Source organism: Nesoenas mayeri, assembly GCF_963082525.1.
Source record: "Nesoenas mayeri genome assembly, chromosome: 1".
Taxonomy (NCBI): domain Eukaryota; kingdom Metazoa; phylum Chordata; class Aves; order Columbiformes; family Columbidae; genus Nesoenas; species Nesoenas mayeri.
Genome location: NC_137541.1, coordinates 14,715,029 through 14,733,089, shown reverse-complemented (window position 1 = coordinate 14,733,089; position 18,061 = coordinate 14,715,029). Strand labels below are relative to the sequence as shown.

Below are 18,061 nucleotides of genomic sequence, written 5' to 3'. Positions count from 1 at the left end.
AGCTCCAGGTGCTGGGGGAGGCTGAGGGGAAGGGCCTGCAGAAACCAGCCAGGCTTGCACACGCTTGCCCAACAGCATCTCTCCTCTATGTGTGATAAACTACTGTCCTGAGCTAGTTTAGTGTTTTCAATCTAGAAGTGTGTTTTATCCCCAACCCACTGCATGAATATTCAGTTACTACACCATCCTAGATTCCTATGAGCTGACTAATGAGCTCAAAGCAACAAAATCGAACAAGAACCAAGATTATTCTTCTTTCCTGGCTCTGATCCTTAGTCTACTGGTGTTTCACTGTATAGGCAGTCCCATCACACCGCTCGTTGCTGATTTCCCAAGTCAACGCTCCCCCTGAACTGCGTACTGTTCTAACACATATGCCATATTACAGCTGTGTATATTGCAATGCAAAAATCCTAAAGGAACCAAATGAACAAATCTTCCATGGGGTACAGAAAAAGATGGAGATAGCGAAACTTAAATGCTAATGAAATAACGTACAAGTTGGTAACATAAAAACAACCCACCTACAGCTCTAAAAACTGTTAATGATAACTCATGCATAGTGCAGCAATTATGGCAATTTCGAGCTTTCTTACATTTTGGAGGCTGAAAAGCAAAACTTTCTCTGCCCCTCACATTTCTTCTTTCCCAACAACTTAGGAAGCAAGCCAGCATGCCAACTTTTAAGTATAAAATAAAACAAACCCAACCATTGTTTTTAAGCAATAGCCCTCGAGGCCACCCAATAATAGTGTTTCTAAAGCAGTCCTACCTTTGTTTTCCAACTTGAGCTCCTCTGCTAGCAAGCTGTCTTGTCTGTTGCCAAGCACAAATGCCAGAAATGAGAGGATCAGGGCATCCAAGATTCCAATAATCGCCAGGATATATGCCCAGCGGACTGAACAAGCCCCCAGCGTGTACTTGTCTGTCTTTTCACCACACATCCGTTTTACCTCATCTGAATCCCAGCCATCAGGAAAAATCATACAACCCAGGACGAGACAGGCAGCTTGGAGAAAAAAGAAAAGGAAAACAATGGAATAATGAGACCAAACTTCCATTTTGATGAGAACCTACACAGTTATCATTAAAGCAACACACTTTTTCATCCTGAGCTTCAAAGCTAGGTTACTTAAAAACAAGTCACAGAATTTTATGCAGTGATTAAGTATTTAATATAAAAAAATAAAGATACAGCTTCAATTGTACACCTTGCATAAGAAAAGAAAGAGGTTAATCCTGAATCCCTGGCCAGTTTTTGTCCCAGTACAATCACATTTTCCTATTGAGACTGATTTCTTCACTGTAATACGAAAGGCTCACACAGAACAAAAGGGGAAGATGTTTGGTAACCTGGATATTCAAAGGAAACACTGGATTACTGTCAAATGATCAGGCAAACAAACAGAGAAAATCAGAGGAAAAAAAATACCTGTCATTTCTGGTAATCTAAGTGCTTGTAACACTCATAGGTAATAGTAAGGTGGGATTTTTTGTGAGTTGACAGTACACCTTTAGCTGAAATATGTTTTATGTATGAGGTTTGTGCTCCTAAAAAACACAAGTAATGACATTGTTTTGCAAGGAAAAATAAGCTGTCAACATCGCTGTCAACTTCTGATCTGGTTTACCTGGGGATTCACCACATGACATCTCAAATGAAAAAGCACTGATCTTTTTAACATCAAGAAAAACAAAAAGCCTCTCCCCACATGGAAAGCTAGCTGATATTGACCACCAGCCACCCTGGGTAGGGACAGCCGTACCGTGGTGGGGACAGAGGCAAAGGGCGAGTGTTCATCCATCAGCCTGGGTGACCGCTAAAAGGCCAAACTTAATTTTTAAGCAGCAGAAATTTGCTTGACTCTGCCCTGCTGTGGGTAGTGTCACGGGCCAAAGTGGCTCTTGTGGAGCAGGCAAAGCAGTATGAAAAGTTTGTTCTTCCAACAGCTCTGCGCTCCACCACCTGAGGCACAGTCAGTCTGGCTGTCCAGCAGCTGCTGTGATGTCCCCTGCCTGGACGCTGGAGCGGGTGCTGAGCAGGCACAGCTCTGTGCCCGGCCACCCACACCTCCTGTGGGACATGAGAGCTCTTGGGCAAGGAGAATTCCAGTGTGGCCCCTGCTGGGTTCTGGAGCATAGACACAGCCCTTGCCCCAGTGTCTTACCAGCCTGACTATGAAGTAGATTTGAGTTTGGCCTGTGCCTTGGACTGGCACAGGACTTGCTATTCAAATGTGCCCCATGGTCACTGGGCAGCAGCCTCCTTGGGGGTTATTTTCTCCTCTTCATTCTGGACCATGGCCTTGTGGTGGTGGGTACCGTGACAGCGATGCAGCACCAGGGATTCTGCCCCAAGAGGGTAAAATGTGCCCTGAGGTGGTGATACATCATCACAAAAACATACACACAAAAGCAAACCCATATGCTGAATCTTCAGTGATGTGGTCTCTCCTCCCTGAGTCACTAGCTGAGAAAATCCACGGGCCGGGAAAACATGCCAATATGCCAATCTCATAGGACTGAATATACATCTGAACATAAAACCTCTGTAGGACCTGGCTTCTCACTGCCCTTCTTAGTACAGCTGATAAGATACAATGGATCCTAAACCATATTTTATAAGTCTTAATATTATATTGGTGCAGTGTACTATAAATTGCAGGTATATGTGTTAATTAAAAAGAATACATTGTTTAAAAGGCTTTCGGCCTTTTAAACAGTTGCTGAATCAGATCTCCAATTGGAAAACATAGTTTATAGAGTACCTTGTGCAACCAACAGCTGCCATTGCTTTGGGAATTGCAACAAGTTCTTGTCTTTTCTGGACAAGCGTAAGCACTGTCATTTTACATCCTTCTAATGCCCACAAAACAAAACCATACCTGCACTGAATCAATATGATGAAATACTGGAAAAGAGATGTGCAAACAGAGCTCAGGAATGGTATTTTCGTTTTGACAGCTACACAATTGCTGCAGACAAAGCCTTGAAAGCATGTCTGCAGAAAGCATCTGGCGTAGCATAAAAGCTGCACCTAAGGCATTTGACAAGTTCTTCCCAAGCAGTTAATTTGTGTGAAAATATAACAGCTTATAATACTTTCAAGGACAATTAGGCTTAGAAACAAGGACAATTAGATAAGGACTGATTTACTCAGAACATGCAGGTTGGACAAATTGTAAGATGCCTATTGTCTGCCTTAACTCATTTACGCTATTTCATAAGATCTTCCAAAGGTTTTAGATACAAACTGTAAAATAATTTTGCGCTCTTGAGCTGATTACACATGCTTCCAGAAAGACCATTTCTTGCAGTCAACACATAAGCGCTGGGGACTCCACTGAAATGATGCAGCAGATGCTACTGGTGTTAGTGAAAATCTCCACATTTACCCAGGCAACTGGTGACAAAAGTTTGATTTACTATGTAACAACAACTACCAAAGCCAGTATACTTTCATTAATCGTCCTCAAAATGAGAGGAAGCTTAATGCTTATTTAATGACCAATAGATGTGGGATTTTTCTGCTAATTGTGCAAGAATAATTAGCAGAAACTGACGTCTCTGTGTTTTTTTATTACATAGCACATCAGACATATGTTCTCAGTAGTTCCTAAAAATAATTTCACTTTGTTCTTTTCCACCTAGGTAATTAAAAATACGGGCCCTTATCTCAGGAACTCAGTGCACAGCTTCCCAGCTGTGTTCCTCAGCTTTCCAATTAACTCTGCTTTCCTGAATTTTGTTCCTGCATGCGTTGATATACCTGCTTAACTTTCTGGAGTCATTCTGTTGATTGTAGTTGGACCTCTCTAGGTAATAAGACACACAGATAAACAGTGTCTGGACTAGATCCCTTTGCATAAAGGCAGATATCAAAGAGGGGATATTATTATTTTGTCCTTTGCCTATACAGTTTAGATGCTTTTTACTAGATGACTGCTTGGTTAACATCTTCAGATGCAGGAATCATATCTTACCCATAGAGGTGAACATAAGTAAGATTAGTCAACCCTCAGTCTTCACTTGCTAAGGGAATATTTGCACTGAATGCCTTTAAGAATAGTCTTGCTCCATAATATGAAACAGGTAATGATTCATTTATCAACTACAAGACCGAAAAGACAGGTATGAAATCCACCTACAGTTTTACTTTATATTGCTAGGAATTTTTACATTTTAATCCCTCTAGAGGATTAGACTTGTCTCTAGAAGGAAATTACTTTCAGTTTTATACAAATTTGAAAATCTTAAAACATTTAATGCAATTTCAGTGAAACTGTTAAGAGATAATTTTATAACACATGCATGGGTCCACTGTCTCTAAAGGCGATGTAACTGAAATGGAAATGTAACGAAATGGAAATGTTTACTGCTATTCAGTTCTAATAAATTCAGAAACTTTTGGATTGGAAAGCTCACCTGCTGAATGAAAAGACTGAAATAATCAGTTCCTACAGCTATTTGGTTCAAAAGTAAGGAAGAAGCTAAATATATGTTGGTTGAAGGCAGTCTTCTGTGTGTGAGCTGAATATGTGGGATTAGCACCATCTTCCCGAGCCCATAGACAGCCCAGCCCAGGACCCCTGTGGCTCATCAGGAGAAGCAGCAGGGGGACACTGCTAAGTGACTGATTAGTGTCACTGACATCATTCAGAACTATTTGGGCAACTGTAAAACTTCTTTCAAAAATCATATCCACATCATTTTCCCTTTGGTTGCTTGAGAAGCTCCTGGCAGGAATAGTGACTTTGTAATGATGGCCCTGGGCTTCCTCCAGTCCTTCTAATTTTTTTACAAGATGTGAGGTAATAAAAAATTTCTCCTATATATCTTGCAGTCTGGTAAAGCTTTTCAAATAATTAGTAAATAGTAGTTAAACATGCCTGACATATATTTATGTCTCTTCTTAAAAGCGATTTTTCTCATATGAACTGCAAACAGAAGCTGTCACATGGTTTTCCTTTAGGGCTCTGAGTGACAAGACAAATTATTCATATTAAGAGAGGGAGTCCAGGATTTTACCTCCTTGGATGAAAGGATGCAGATGTGACACTTTCAGAGATTGGAAACAGACACTGAATTGTTGCTGGCACTGACATCCTTGTGACTCTGACCAACCTAATATTATCACAGCCCATGCTCTGTGCAGAGCTCAAATGGTAATTAGCAAGCAAGTAGTTCATGATCTGGTTGTGCCCAATATGGTGACAGATTAATTTTATATCATTGCATGGAATGAGGTTCTCTTTATAAAAAGGCTGACTGTTATACACGAAACCAGTGCTGAGAAATTCCCGCTGGCAGGACACCTCTCTCATCTTCATTCTTTTCCTGACAACATACCCAATTTGACTGCATGTAGAGTATGATGATGGCAAGCTTCCTGACTAGAGTCAAAAGAACAGAATGGGAATTACACTGAGCAGCTATTTTATTTCCATACCCCGCATATGCAAGAGCCTCCAAGCCTCCATGGTTCCAAAAACTAAGGTATTTGTTTTCAGACTTTTTCTAAATGGTATTTACAAAATCAATGACCCATTAAACTCCAATAAACTGAGCATTGGCTAGCCATGTTGGTGAACTTCTAGGATAGAGTGAAATGAAAGGTGAGGACTCTGGCAGGGGACACTCATTAGAGCTACTGTCAGGAGCTTGTGTGAAAGAAGGAAGGAAGGGAGGAAGGGAGGGAGGAGGGAAGGAGGGAAGGAGGGAAGGAAGGAAGAAAGGAAGAAGGGAAGGAAGGAAGGAAGAGAGAAAGGAAGAGAGAGAGAAAGGAAGAGAGGGAGGAAAGAGAGGAAAGAGAAGAAAGAAGGAAGGAAGAAAGGAAGGAAGGAAGGAGGGAAGGAAGGAAGGAAGGAAAGAAAAAAGAAAGAAAGAAAGAAAGAAAGAAAGAAAGAAAGAAAGGGAGGAAGAAAGAAAGAAGAAAGAAAAAAGAGAAGAAAGAAAAGAAAGAAAAGAAGGGTAAGGGAAGGTGGCTGAAGACACAGGGTCAGCTACAGACCTGAATGAACACAGCGGCTGCATGTCCATGCAGCTGAGATTGCTTTGAGTGATATGGACTGTATTAATGAGTGAGATAATAAGTTGGATAACAGAAATATGGTTGTCCAACAGCCATTGCCAAAGACAAGCACTAAAGAGCACGAGTTGTTCGGAAAGACAGAAACAACTGGGAAAGTAAAGCAACATTATATGTGAGGGATGTGTTAAGCTATAAAGATGGAGAAAAGAGTAGCCAGGATAGTGCAATGTACTCCAGTTAAGATCACTTGGGGGAAGAACTGTAAAGGAAATTTTACTGCACTAAGGGGCCCTGTTTTAGACCTAAAGTGTTGGATTCATGTATGGATAGAGATTTCTTTGATATGAGAGAGATGGATAATCTGTGAGGGCTTGTATCATCATGGGAACATTCAACTTCCAAGTTTTGATCATTAGCCACGATAATTAAACTTTGTAATGCAGTTCTAGGAATAATTTAGTTAATGCAACAACTATCTTAGCTTGAGCATAAGGATAATGGAAGAGTATCACGGATTTTGATGAGTCTGTGGCAGGTGATTCACAAGGTGTATCCCAATGACCCACTGCGAAAGACCACAACTTCCGGTGTTCCAGCCATGGTTATACACAATAGGTAGTTACAGTGCCTTGTCCAGAAAAAATACAAAAAGCGGGGAGTATTAATGGATGCAGGCTTAATCACCATGTGGGTAAAAAGTCCCTAGAAATGTCACAACAACGAACTGCGAACAGCTAACAGAGGTAGATGACTAACTGTTAAAATAAGGGTAAACTGAAATGATATACAACAGGAGATTAAGTATTTCTTAACAGCGAAGCAGGTATGGAAGGTGGTATAGCTAGAAGCCCACAGACAGGTAGGTTTCAAAAGTGACATTTACACTGTTTCACCTCCTGTGGTCTCCACTGGCCCTGGGATCTCATAATTTATTTTCTCCTGATTTTTCTGTTTGAAGTGTCTCAAATAACATGAAAACAACGGTGTCACAGCGCACCAGAGTTTTTCAAACATGTTTTTGTATCCCAGAAGGAGTGTTATGAGCTCTGTGTGTCAGCTGAAGGTCCGTGTCCAGAGGTCACAGGAATGACAAAGGTGTTTGCAAATGCGTGTGCTCTGCGGGCCACAGCCGGGCAGTCAGCCCTCATGAGGCTGGGTTGTTTGACCATAGCCCTCATGTGCGGATATCCAAAAGCCACTTTTCCCACATGCTAGAGTCTCTTGAAAAAGAACTGTATAAGTAATATCACAGCCATCTAATGCAATTTTTGCTTGGCTTTGCTTGGTAACAAAACTTACTATTGAAAATGTTTATTTTGAATGCTGTCACAGTGGCATGTTAGAGCTTTCTAATTTGATGTTAACTTCTTTTTGTAGAGTCTGGTCTTTAACCAAACTATATCAAGCCATAGCATACTGAAATGTGCTACATTTAATTAATGAATAAACTCAATGCAAATGCACTGAGGGCTACAGCAGACAGACTGTAGAATAGGTGCTATTACGAATGGCATAGGCTAGACATCTCTTGAGATTAAACAGCTGACATTTTATCACAAGTTACTGATCCAAGTATGAAGCTATTTTAAACATGGTTTTGAGAAAAGGAAGGAAGAGCTGAAAATAATCTTACTTTCAGTGACCATGAGTCAATTCAATTTAAATAAAATGAGAATATGAATAAAAATTTTCCTGAAGCAGGGTTTCAAAAATGCATATTTCAGAGGGACAAAGCTAAAGAAACTAGCTCACAAGTGTACTAGATGGAAGAGGTCCATACTTAATTGCAGGGAATGCCTTGGATTTCTTTCAGACAAAGATGCACATTTTTTGAAGTGTCTTGAGAAGATGAATAAAATTCCAGAGGTACTTTCAGCTCTATCTGAATGAGCAGCAAAATATGTTTCCTTCCACCCTCATTACCTATCGCCTCAAAAAACCTGGGGAATAGAAAAGAAGAAAAGATGCGAGCACAGGCCTAGAAATGAAAGTAAAAGGGACATTAGCAAAGAAAGACACATTTTGGAGGTTAGATAATGCAGGCCTATAAGACAGCTTGACAAAAGTCAAGCTGTGCTAAAACTTTCCAGAGAAATTGAAAGAACTCAAATAATCTCCATTTATGTTAATACAGAAAGAAAAAGAACGGAAATGCAGAGAGGCTGGGGCTAATTCTAATTCTTTGCCTCATTTTTCAATGAGGAGGAAGACAGAGAACAGGAGGACAATATCCTGACAGCTGATGGGCAGAAGGATTGGGAAATGAGGACTCCTGCCTCCACGCCTACAGCAAACCTAGAATGATCATAACGTGCTCAAGCCGGAGGAATGGACCCTCCAACCCCAAATACTGAAATAACCAACACACTGAACTGCAGAGCTTGTACGAAGGTTTTTAAAAACAAATTTACTGGTGAGGCACTGGAGAAGAGTATATGTGGTACCCAATTGTTAGAAAAACAAGATGAAATTGAGAATTTTAAGGTATTTGGAGCAGCAAACACTCACTCATCAGTTGGATCTCTGTTCTTTGAATAATTATTAAAGGAAAGAATAAGGACATGGAAAGAAATACAAGTGGGGTGATGTTAGCATGGTTCTATCTGACAGCTAGGAAGCAGTAACTTTATAAAAGAAAGCTAAGTAACATGCTCTTCAGAAAGCATTACATACTGTGTCATATAGAAACATTCATTAACCTAGAGAAGAGAGAGTTTAGCGTGAGAATTTAAGGTGCTTTGAGTACCTGTTCATGGGGAGCTGGCATTTTTTGCTTGAAGGAGTCTCGAGCTATTGTGAGCATACGTGCTGGGCATCTCAAGGATCAGGCTGGGTGTCAATCATTTTGTGTTTTCATTAGGAGCTTTGGCAAGAGTGGCCCTCCACTGATGAGAGACACTATCAGTGCGGAAGACTATTAGGACAAGTGGTAAAGAAGGGAAAACATATGAATATGTTGAACAGCCCTTCGAGGACCATGAGTCACCGGTAAAATGCATGCATGAGAAAGGTAAACATGAGCGCTGGCAGTATCAGGGACATTTTTTTCAGCATAATGTAAGCCCTAGAGCCGTCTGGTGCTGGTAGTTTCTAACCTTTAGAAGAGTGATGTTTGGAACAGCCAGTTAATCAGGGCAAGGTTATTTTAAGATGTAATGTGGTACTTAGGAAAGGTACTGCATGATGCTGTAACTGCCCATGAGAAGGGGAATGGATCTGATGTTTTAGTAGGTCTTTTCCAGGCCTATGTTCTTATGAGGAGACTGAGAAATAAACATCTTTCCAATCAATAAAGATAGATATCTAAGGGGAATAGCAGCCAAAGTATTAGGAGCTATATGGTACTACAGAAAGCTAAGATGAAAAATAGTGTTGTCTACATCAAACTAAAAAAATCTAACAGAATAAATGAGGGTAAGAGGCAAAGGGGATCACTACTGGGCTGTCTCCCTGTGGTCTTAATATAAATTTGCCCTTTCCTTTCTTTATTAAAGGTTTGAAAATGTGATGGCAAAGAAAGAAGCATAAAATGTCTGGCATAAATTGCCAGACATCAAGCAATTACAACGGCCTGGTTTTGTACTTGGGAAGGACACAACTACAGCTTGTTTCTGAAGCTATTGCAAGAAAATCTGAAGATGCTGGTGAGTGGGGAAGTCTGGGAGTGCACCAGCTGTGATTTTCAGGCTAAACATGGCAAAGTTCTGCAGGCTTCTGAGGTGGAAGCAAGATTCAGAAGCAAGAGATATTCAAACAAAAAGGGGATTTCTTCTACAACTAAGTCTGTAGTAGACTCCTTAATAAATACCACTGTTTAAGTCTTTTGCTCCTTAAAACTAACAACTTTGCATCCAGTAAGAACTCATGTACCTAAAAGGAGGTGAAAACCTCTAAAAAGCCATATTATGTTCCCTAGAAAGCAGATCTGCATTCCTTATTGTGTTGGTGCACTGAAGAATTTTATAAGTACAAGAGAATGGATCCCAGAGAGGGGGAAGAACTATGTAACTGGAGGAGCAGTCTTGGCACCTGAACAAATGGATATAAACCATCCAGGAATACATTTATGCTGTAAAGTAGAAGGCAGTTTTGAGTCGCCAAAGGAGAGGTTCTGGCACAACCTCTCAGTAGCTGTAGCCAGGCCAAAAAGTTTTAAGTTGTCCAAGTTGATACTGTTAAGTAGTCATTAAAGATGGAGTTTGCTCAGCATATTAAGAAATTATTAGGATGTGTTTCTTTATGAGGTGAGATTCAGCTAATCTGGGCCTTTAAGAGAGCTTCAAGGTCTACATTTCTCAGTCTTACATCATGTATCTTCAGACATCAGAAACCTGGGATCCTCACTCTCCTCAGCACACAAGCTTTGCTGCAGCCGCAGAGCTGGACAGGACAAGGTGAACATCACCCGTCCGAGCCTCAGGGCAGAAGCAGCACTGAAGGGAAACTCCAGGCTTGAGCACTACGGCCATTTTGTGGAAGAGCCTCAGATTTATTTTTGTTTGACCATAAACTCAACAAAACTCTCTACCTGGGTAAACTCTGCCCTGTATTGTAAGAGCAAAGCCTCTTAGTGTTTTTCCTCCTGCCATTACTCTGTGAAACCAGTTCAGCTTACACTGCACAGCCATTGAGTTCAGAACCAGCAAGGCTTCCCTACAGCTACCAAACTCCATCCACACTACTGCAATCATCCACTGCAGGGGTTTGATTGTGTCTCACCTGGTACGTGCCACGAGCACACTAACAGCAATAGCATATCAGTGATGCAGCAAAGAACCAGCCCACACAGACTTGCTGCTTCAGAGAAACATCTGGTACGACATCCTGGTCGTGTTCACAGTTTCATTTACATGACCACTTAAGGGTATTTGACAGTCATGATTAGAAATTATTAGAAAACGGGATAACTCACTCATCCAGTACATGAAATAGCATGGGTCAGTGGGCAACAACTGAGTGAATGATTTCAAAACAGCCACCAAGAATTCAACCAATTGTTATCTGACCTCTGCTTCACTGGCTGTCATGCTATGACAGAAACATGAATGATAAAAAACACTTGTAAGAGGAAATGAAATATAATAAAAGGAGAGGGGCAGGGACAAAATTTTCTTAAACGTGCTCCTGGTCACTGGCCAGCTGGAAAAACCTCTCCTACAGAAGCTGATTGAGAGATTCAAGAAGTTGTTTGGCAGTGGGTAAGTGAGATTTCTCTGCTCTAAGCTGAGATGCAGGTTCATGGTCACTGCTACGTTCTTTGCCAAAGCATGGCTGTGATTCCCAGAATATAATGCACCATGGTAAGGAAATTTGATTTAATGTTGAAATGAGAAGTGATTTAAGATCTGCCGTTTATAGGCATTCAACCCCCTGTTTGAAGGTATGACAGTCACATTCCCTTTGCCCTCACTGGGAGCTTTGTGTTCCCCATGTACTTTAGTGGAGAAAGAGAAGTTTCAGAGGAAATGACTGAAGGCAAGTAGAAAGATAACATGACAGACAAGGAAACATTCTGTCATGAGCAAGGGAAAAGGAAGTAACTGGGGAAGAAAGCAGAAGCTTCTTGTCCCTCTTGTCTTTTGTAAAGTGTTAATTTTTTGCTAGAAATTACCTGCAGTTGACTAAATGCTATGCTTTCCTTGAGAAGTGGGAACAGTGCTCACCCTCTCTGAGACACTGACTCACCCTCCAAGTACTAAAATCTGTTCAGGATGCCCAGGGCTGGGGGATCCCTCAGTGTACCCTCCCAGAAGGAGCACTTGGGCGGGAGGACTTCAGCTTGCTCGACATGGGAAGATCTAGCTCCAGATTGGTTTCACTCCCTTTTTAAGAATCAGCAGCCTTCCCAAAGCCAGCCAGCACCCCGCTCCCTATCTCCTCTGAATGAGGGGACCCACACTTGTGTCTTAGGGTGGTTTCTGGGACAGGAAAAAGGTGAGACAGGGTTCAAAGCATGTTTATATCACAGATAAGTGAAGCGGGTAATGCAAAGTTAAAGGCCTGCAGAGGGGAGGACCTCAGTATGTGGAGGAGATAGGCAGCTGGGATGCACCAACAGAGGCAGTGTCCTCTGCAAAGAGAGAGGGGGAAGCAAAAGGAGGCAGCCTTGCTCTTGTGCTGGAAATGTTAAGGTTTAACTAAAGTCATTACAATCATTCAAATCTGATTTTCAAAGCAGTGCTAGCCGATATTGCAAATGGACTGGCACAGAGGCAAGGCAAGTTCTGAACGGATGATAAAGGCATCGACTTTTGTATAGCTCCTTTCAATGCCCCTGAGGAGCACACATACATCTTTATGCCTGCACAGCTTGCCACATGCTATTCTTCACTTATCTCTGCTACAGCTCTTCTTCATCTCCTAACAGCTTTGCTCAGAAGAAAAGAGAAATGGACAATAGGTCCTGAGACCACTCGGCTGCATTGCTTCTTTATTAAAGTTGACATTTGGCAGTGAGACTCTCCTGCCTTTCAGGAGCTGACGCCTGATTGAAGCTAACAGCAGCAGAGGTGTCGGGGCAGCAATGTCTGAGCATCTGAGCTTTGGATGGTGGGAGAATGAGACCAGTAACACTGGTGATGTTTTTCTCTCTTGCCTTTTTCCTGTTAAAGGCAAGACTACCCTCTGACCTGGGGCCAACCCTATGAGGTTGCTGAGCCTCCTGAACTCATCGCTTTTGACAAGCCAGAGTTGAGAAAATATTTGAAAAAATGTGGAAGAAATCTGCATCATTTTTGTGAATATTTTACTATTATATATCTATATTGGCAAGCACATATCATCTTCCATTTGCTATCAAGGCCGCCTGATCAATAACATGTCCTATTTTGTTCAGTATAACTGCAAACAGTCCTTGCCTGGATGCTTTGGTAATCCCAATTCTCCCATTGGTTCCTAACTTGGAGGGTTAATTCTGGAATTTCTTTTAACTTCTACAGAAGTGCACTTCTGCGTCTTCATTTTTTTTAGTCTTGCTGGTTAACACAAAGATTTGCACTATACAGCAAAGCTTATCAGTATGGTTGTCAGCAAATCCTTATGTGCATGCACATGCAAATTCAGTTCCTCTTTAGGTTTATGATATCAAGTTGAAATGCCTTTTTGAACATTTTTCTAAGTGCTGCACCTGTACTGTTCTAGTCCTGCAATGCCTATGAGGTAAAGAAACCCTTAGTACTTCCAACACAGCAAACAACCACGCTGGTGCTAATCTTCAGCACTAATGCCCAGAAGTCACAGAAAATAGATCTCCCTCCATTTAAAATTTCTAGCATATGGCTACTAATATACCACTGGTGATTTCTGTCTTAGACATTAAGATGGCTGTCCAGACATTGAAAGGACTGGAATAATGTAAGGCAATGCAAGGCAAAGGGAAAATCTGACAATTCTACCAAAACCAAAAGATATATCATACAGCCTTAATAATATAAATATTTGATTCACATCTATCAAAACATTACTAGCTCAATATGTTTTCAGCCTGTCGAGAACCACATTTAGTATCCATCCATGTAACTGCTCAGACAACAGTGAACTTTATTCTTAATCAAGTCTGAAAGGCAGAATGAGCCACAGATGCAAAGGGCATCTTGGTTTCCTTGGAGCACAACTGGAACAGCCACCCTCCCACTCCGACCATGCTGCTCTGAAAAAACATTGTTTGCAATTATGCCTTTTTAAAAATGAATTTCTCCAGACCACTCTGGAGAAGCACATTTGTGCCTGTGCAACATCCATGCTGGTTCACAAATGTATCCAGTAACAGGAAAGTTTCCTGCTAACATTTCTCTGCATGTGGAGTGGAATCCTGGTTTGAATGATAACTAATGACATGCTGCAATTCAATAAATCCGTTGCATCAAGTTTCTTAGCACTGTGCAGATGCGACTCTTTCCAGCTTTGCAGAAAACCAAGGGTAGGGAAACGGACATCTGACAGTGCCAGATGAACGTAACCTCAGCTGTTGATACAAGACTACATCACTGACCAGAGAAGTTATATTGACCTTGCTCAGTGGTTAAATTGGACAATAACGGGTCCATTATTGTCCCAATAATGGGGACAATATTTGGGTCCATTGCTAGATTTATTTTTTGGTTAGCAAGAAAATGCTGTTTGAAATTGTACTAATAGTGTAACCATGGGAACAAAATAATAAAGTGCTCGTATAAATTTGGTGGACATAATTTGTGTATCCAAGAATTATGTTGTCATGTGTTAACTTACGTGCTGAAAATGAATGCATGAATTAGTTAAAAGGTACAATTAAGGACTGCTTCTTTGGAGCTTTCCCTTGTGTGACGCTGGGACTCCAGTGGTGTCCCTGTACCAGCTTGGAGGCACCTTGCTGCTGCCTGGCAGGGCTGAGATAGGCAGGGCAAACAATTACCTTTATTTTACAAATTAAAAAAAAAAAAACAACCCAAAACCTAGTATTTTCCTTCTGCTTAAGCAAACCATTGTTTCTCTAATAATATCCTTGTGGCCAGTGAGAAACAAACCTAAAAAATGTAATAATTCCTCTTGAATCCAACCAACCTGATCTGACAGTGAGTAGATCTTTCTGGCCGAACCTATGCAAAGCTATACTCACAGTCTTGTGCAGAAAGACCCACTAATGGCCTCACTTAATTCTATTTCAGCTTCTCTCAATATAGATTTGCTGCCCCTACATCCGTTGCCAGCCAGGGCTGCCAGCTAATGCCTTCCCTCTTACCAGTGTCCAAGTATGTCTCATTTTTAGCAGCACTGAGTGAAACATGTTGTCTGAAATTTTTTTTGCCAATAAAGAGCACAGCAGGTCAGTGGGAACATTTCAAATGCTCAGGCTGATCATTGTGAACTGTACCAACTGAACAAAATCCAAAAACATTTCTGAGAAAAATTCTAAGTGCTTTGTTTTTATTGACAATCCCTCGAAAATAAAGTGCATTTTCATCAGAGATAGAAAATATGTAATTTGAGGTTTATCTGCAATTGTTTTTTCTTGCCGAGTTTTTCAGTGCACAGCTCCAGAAATGCCACTTTCCACACCCAGGTGCTCTGCAGCCCCTGCTGTGTGCTCCAGATGTGGCCCCAGCCTGGTCCACCTGCTGAGGTCTGGTCCAGAAACATGTGCTCCCTTCCAGCACCCACAGCTGGGAAGCAAATGCTCGTAGCAAGCTGGCCATGTCCACGCTCTGCTCCTTCTGCATGTTCACTTTCTCAGTGTCGCATGAGCAAATGTTGTAGCAGTTTTAGGAGCTACATCAAACAGATCATCTGTCCCATACATGAGCAAGATCTCAGCTGATGCAACTGCAGAAATTTAAGGTAATCAGTAGCACTGGTTTCACTGGGTGCCGACGGGGCAGTTTTTCTGGGATGGCTTTCTGTTTAAAAAACCCAGCTTGGCAAGGGCAGCTAAATGTATGTAGCTCCTAGGGGAAGGGCAAGACTAGAAATGGTCCTCTTAGAAGTTTCTACTGCAGGCATGGCTTGGGGCAAAAATTTCATTTAGATGTTCCTCAGCCTCTCCTTTCACTTATTGTTCTATTTCCCATAGCTCCAGCAGAAACGTGGTGATCTCTACTGTGTTTGAATGGTAACATCATTCATTCTTATCAAATGCCTGTAGACTTTAAAAATTATTCCTAAGAATTTTGCTTAATTTGCTGACCCTTCCTAGTCATGGAGTTATCCATATAATCACAGAATCACACAAAATCACAGAATGTCAGGGATTGGATGGGACCCCGAAAGATTATCTAGTCCAATTCCCCCTTCGGAGCAGGAACACCTAGAATAATGGTTTAAATGTTTGCCATATAGTCTGCTTTTGCTTGTTCGGTGCCTGTTTGCTGGTGCAAGGTCTGACTACTTTGCTTTCATATTCACAAGACATACAGTAATTTTTCTTGTGATTTCCCTCCTCTCCTGCACACTATCCATCAGCACGTCTTTCATCCTCTTATATTTGAGTTATAGATTACAGGTTTCTTCTTCACCTTCTCTCCCACCTTTAGTGTCTTCTTAATCTTGATTAGGAAACTGATTAGGTTAAGTTTATCACTGCTCAGTTATCATGTCATCTACCATCTGTTGCTCAGAGTATTTTTTCTGTCTGCCAACCCCCTTTCCACATAGCACAAAACAGATGGGTTTTATACATTGTCTACATCACAACAGACAGATTATAGTCAAGATTCAACATTTTCCAGCATATTTATCTGAATTGGGGAAGTGAGAAAATGTCTCTCTCAGAGATGTGTGCCACTATCAAATATTTTTGGTACCTGTACTATATCTGTGAAGAAGAAGACACTTGTGTAGCCTGCAGTGTGAATGAATGCCTGCTGAAGAGTCAATTAATTGTGTCTTACAGGTGTCACCCAGCTAAAACACCATGATTTATATTCAACAAGTAGATGAGCATTCACCTGACTGCTGTTCAGACAGCTGAAGATGACTGTCTCCATCTCTACAGTGGAAATTTCACCTGAAATTTTCTGGGAGGAGTATTGGTATCCCATAGAGGATTGCAAGAGTATCTTATTTTATTCCAACGCTGCATTATAAGAAAATTAATGCAATTGTAATGTGTCCTGATATTGAATTAGGCAGGTAGGAGCACTGGCTGGCTGCAGCTTCAACGGCTTCCACAGTTAGTGCAGTGATATCTCCATCCCTCCAAAGGAGTGAATGTGGACATAAAAACAAAGAGTTTGCCATGGTTTTGATGTGAAAACCTGCAAACTGATGAGGACCCAAGATGCAAGGGATTTAAGAGGGACTACAGTGAACAAATCTAGAGTATGGGAGAGTGGGATAGGAGGAGTCATCTGATGGTCTTCCCAACTTTGGGAAGTGCTCTGGAGCTCTCTTCTCTTTCTTCTCAGTCTTCCATTCTGTTCTCTCATTTTTATATTTAAATGTTAACTCTCTAACCTCTCTGCAATGAATTTCCCCACTTCTCATTTGAATGTTTCCATGTGCTTCCTGCAGGTGTTTCTCTGCCTTCTCCTATCTCTTACATTCCTTCTTGAACACATCAGCAACATCTGCAGGTTGATAGTTCCCTTGGTCCTGTCAGTCACTCAAACACATTCCTGCTTTCCCTTTCTAGCGAGCTGTAGCTGCGTATTTTTTTCAAAAACTCAAATCTCCCTGTTGAGACCTGGGTTTAGTTGGCTTTATTTAGGGTTTGCAGAGGTTTATCGGTATCTGAATGCTTAACATGCCCATAAGTTTGGGGCCCAGGCTGTCCCTTCTATCCTTAGTCTGTACTATTAGCGTATCAAAATCCTCACAAACCAGTAACAAATGTAAGTGCTAAAGACTTCTCTAACAGTTTCTGTTAACGTTGCATTTTAATTATTTTTGTTTTGAAATATTAGTGCACGCACCAAGAGGAGGCACCTCGATGGCGAGAATGGGTTCCATGGGGACATCCCTTGTCCAGTGCTGGTAGGCAGGAGTGCTGTGTTGTCACAGCCCTGTCGCTTGCAATAAAGCATTTAACCCACAAAGCAATAGCCCTTTGCTGATACATAACTTCTTAGTAATAGACCTTATATCACTTGGAGATAAGGTCTGTAAGCTTCCATTTGAATAAATGTCACTGCTGATGCTATTTTTTAAAGGAAAATAATTTCTTTTGACAGTAAATGAGTATATATTATTTAGGTGCCTACTACTATTTCACTGTTTTAGCTCTTTTGAAAATCAGCAGGAATGAGTAACTCAAGTATCTTTATAGATCTGGTCCTCCATGTATCTGTGCATGGATAACGGAGGGAGACAGTGTAATTGAAAAGCTCAGAAGGACATAAATCCAGGTACACTAGGTCGGCTGTTTCTCCCTGTATCGTTGTCCACATTCCCACCCCCTCACACCCTGTCCCCAGCAGTGGGCAGCAGAAGAGAGCAAGCACTATGCAAACAGCAGCATTGTCCCAGGCCGTTCTGCCAGTCGCAAACAATTTGTATTTCAGTTGAAGTATCTTTATACTTAGTGGGATTTCACCAATTTTTTCTTTCTCGCTTAAT

At 41.3% G+C, this 18,061-nt stretch overlaps 1 protein-coding gene across 1 annotated transcript in view; it reads right to left on the bottom strand.

Annotated features, from left to right (window-relative positions):
• Nucleotides 1–336: 336 nt before the first annotated feature.
• Nucleotides 337–18,061, bottom strand: part of LHFPL3 (LHFPL tetraspan subfamily member 3) — a gene marked incomplete at both ends in the record, with an annotated part of 167,873 nt that continues 150,148 nt past the window's right edge. The window contains 2 exons of the mRNA XM_080363315.1: nucleotides 337–413; nucleotides 773–1,009. Coding sequence (XP_080219441.1) covers nucleotides 337–413; nucleotides 773–1,009 — 314 coding nt within the window. The remainder of the gene's footprint in view (nucleotides 414–772; nucleotides 1,010–18,061) is intronic.